Here is a 2,024-nt window from a genome sequence, read left to right on the forward strand (position 1 = left end):
CACACACATGCACACAGTCACACAGGGTTAAGTGTTCCCCCTAATCAGTGTTCCCCTCTGAACACATGAAGTGCTTCTGATAATCCTTCTGAATTCCACAGTCATTCTCTCCTGGTGTCTAAAAATACAGCTGTTATCAGTAGGAACACACAGAGGCCTGGAACCATGGGCCTAGTGTGTGTATGTGTGTGTGTGTGTGTGTGTGTTCAGTCTCCCATTTATGTATCTATTTGCATGCTTATTATGTGTGTGTGCTGTCTCTTATGTTGGATACACCTGTCAAATAAGCTTTTTGACACACAGATGTTCCATTAACTCAGTTTAAATTGGTCCTGGAGGGAGGGACGTAGCCACTTTTTCCTCCCCAAAGACCAAATCCTGATCTTGGGTGGTCTCATCACCTGAAGTGGCCAAAAAACGACATTTAGCTTTGACCGGTTTCTTTCAGATGTTTGTGGTGACCCAGGTGGTGGCTTATCTGTTTTTTCCCCATTAAAAATCTACCATGTTAATAAGAAGTTGGTATTTACATGCCGTTTGTTCCTGTTAGCTGGAACTGAAGTAATTACATGATTATTTAACACGAATTGGAGACTATGTCGTTTCGAGAGTTTATCCTGAGAGTGTTGCCTGGCCTTGTAAGGAGCGGTGGGTGTTTGTGCTTCATATAATGTCACAAACATTTGTTGAATTTACCATCCAGTCTCTGAGCGATGGCAAAAAAAAACAAAAAAACCTTCAAGTACTTTCGAGATAGATTTTCTAAAGTAAAACAAGATTATCTGTTAGCGCTGTTGTATAAATAAATGTGAAACGTGTTTACAGACTGTTTCCTTAAAGGTATGTCTGGTATGTATCAATGTTGTGATTAGCTTAAGAGCTGGATAAAGAGAAAAGTCTTAAAGGAAAACCTCAAGTATGCCTTATGCTGGGTCTGGGTTTCTTTCTACAGCACTTTTTATTTTACAGATAGGAATGTCCTCCAATTAAAACTAATCAGCTCAATATTGATCACTTCCTGTAAGTACCAAATTGTTCCTTTGCTGTTTTGTTTGCCATTTAGCTAAATCCATAACTTAAATGTCACTCTTTTAATTGCCTTTTTCATAATTAAATAACAGAATTTCTGACTTTCTGATTTTACTCTTAACACTGTCTTTGTCATCACCATCTCTTTCTTTTCTCCTCTTTCAATCCCACCTGCTTGCATTTGTCCTCTGCTGCCTTCTTGTCTGTCTCTGCCTGCTCGGCCCGGTCGATGGCGTTCTCCTTGTCCAGTTTCAGCATCTGCATCTTCTTCTTGATGGCCTCCATGGTGGCTGCTTGGTTGATTTCCCCTCTCTGAGATGTGAAAATGCAGCTTCAAAAGTGTGAGTCTCTGTCTCCCGTTGTGCTGAGATGTAGGAGATTCAGTCTTACAGTACTGTTCTGCAGAGAGCAGGAGTCCAGCAAAGCTGCAGAGAAACAGAGAAAGAGAGGGAGAGACAGAAGGGGAGAGAAAGTAGGAAGGAGACAGAAAGTTGTGAACAGAGATGGAGAGTTGAGCCCTATATGGGTAGTTATTTAAACTGCAACAGAACCTGCCTCCACTCTCTGATCACCCCCTCCTCCTCCTTCTTCCATGTTCTCACCCCTCCCTCCCTCTTTTCATCCTTTCACTCCATCCTCTCCCTCTCCATCCATTGCTCCTTCACTCACCACTCTGCGTCCACTCCATCCTGACTCCCTGACTATCACTCTCTCAGACACATACTCCACCCTATCTAGCCACCCATCCAAGGTCTGGCTTCTCCACGCACTCGCTGGCTCTTCAAACGTGGCCGATCTCCTTATTTGGGTTGTTGTGTTTTCAGAGAGAGCTGGAGATCGGACAGGAGAGAGAGAAGAGAAGGTCCTGTTTCCACATTTAACCTCCTGTCAATGGACAAAGAGTCGCACGCTTGAGGCCTTTATGAGTGTGTTTATTAAAGGATGGGAGTAAAATGCAACATAAAAGGGAGGAAGAGTTTGAGAGATGAAGAAGG

The 2,024-nt window shown here is 43.0% G+C and overlaps 1 protein-coding gene across 2 annotated transcripts in view; it reads right to left on the minus strand.

The window, feature by feature from the left end:
* Positions 1-1,502, minus strand: part of tpm4a (tropomyosin 4a) — a 22,075-nt gene extending 20,573 nt beyond the window's left edge. Inside the window, exon 1 of one of the 2 annotated variants that reach the window (XM_035653079.1) lies at positions 1,201-1,494. In XM_035653079.1, coding sequence (XP_035508972.1) covers positions 1,201-1,314 — 114 coding nt within the window. In that variant the 5' untranslated portion in view covers positions 1,315-1,494. Of the gene's footprint in view, positions 1-1,200 lie in introns of both variants that reach the window. The other variant, XM_035653081.1, reaches the window with a different exon arrangement.
* Between the last annotated feature and the right edge of the window lie 522 nt (positions 1,503-2,024).

Source organism: Morone saxatilis, unplaced genomic scaffold (assembly GCF_004916995.1).
Source record: "Morone saxatilis isolate NCDOM2014 unplaced genomic scaffold, NCSU_SB_2.0 Contig12, whole genome shotgun sequence".
Lineage (NCBI taxonomy): Eukaryota > Metazoa > Chordata > Actinopteri > Moronidae > Morone > Morone saxatilis.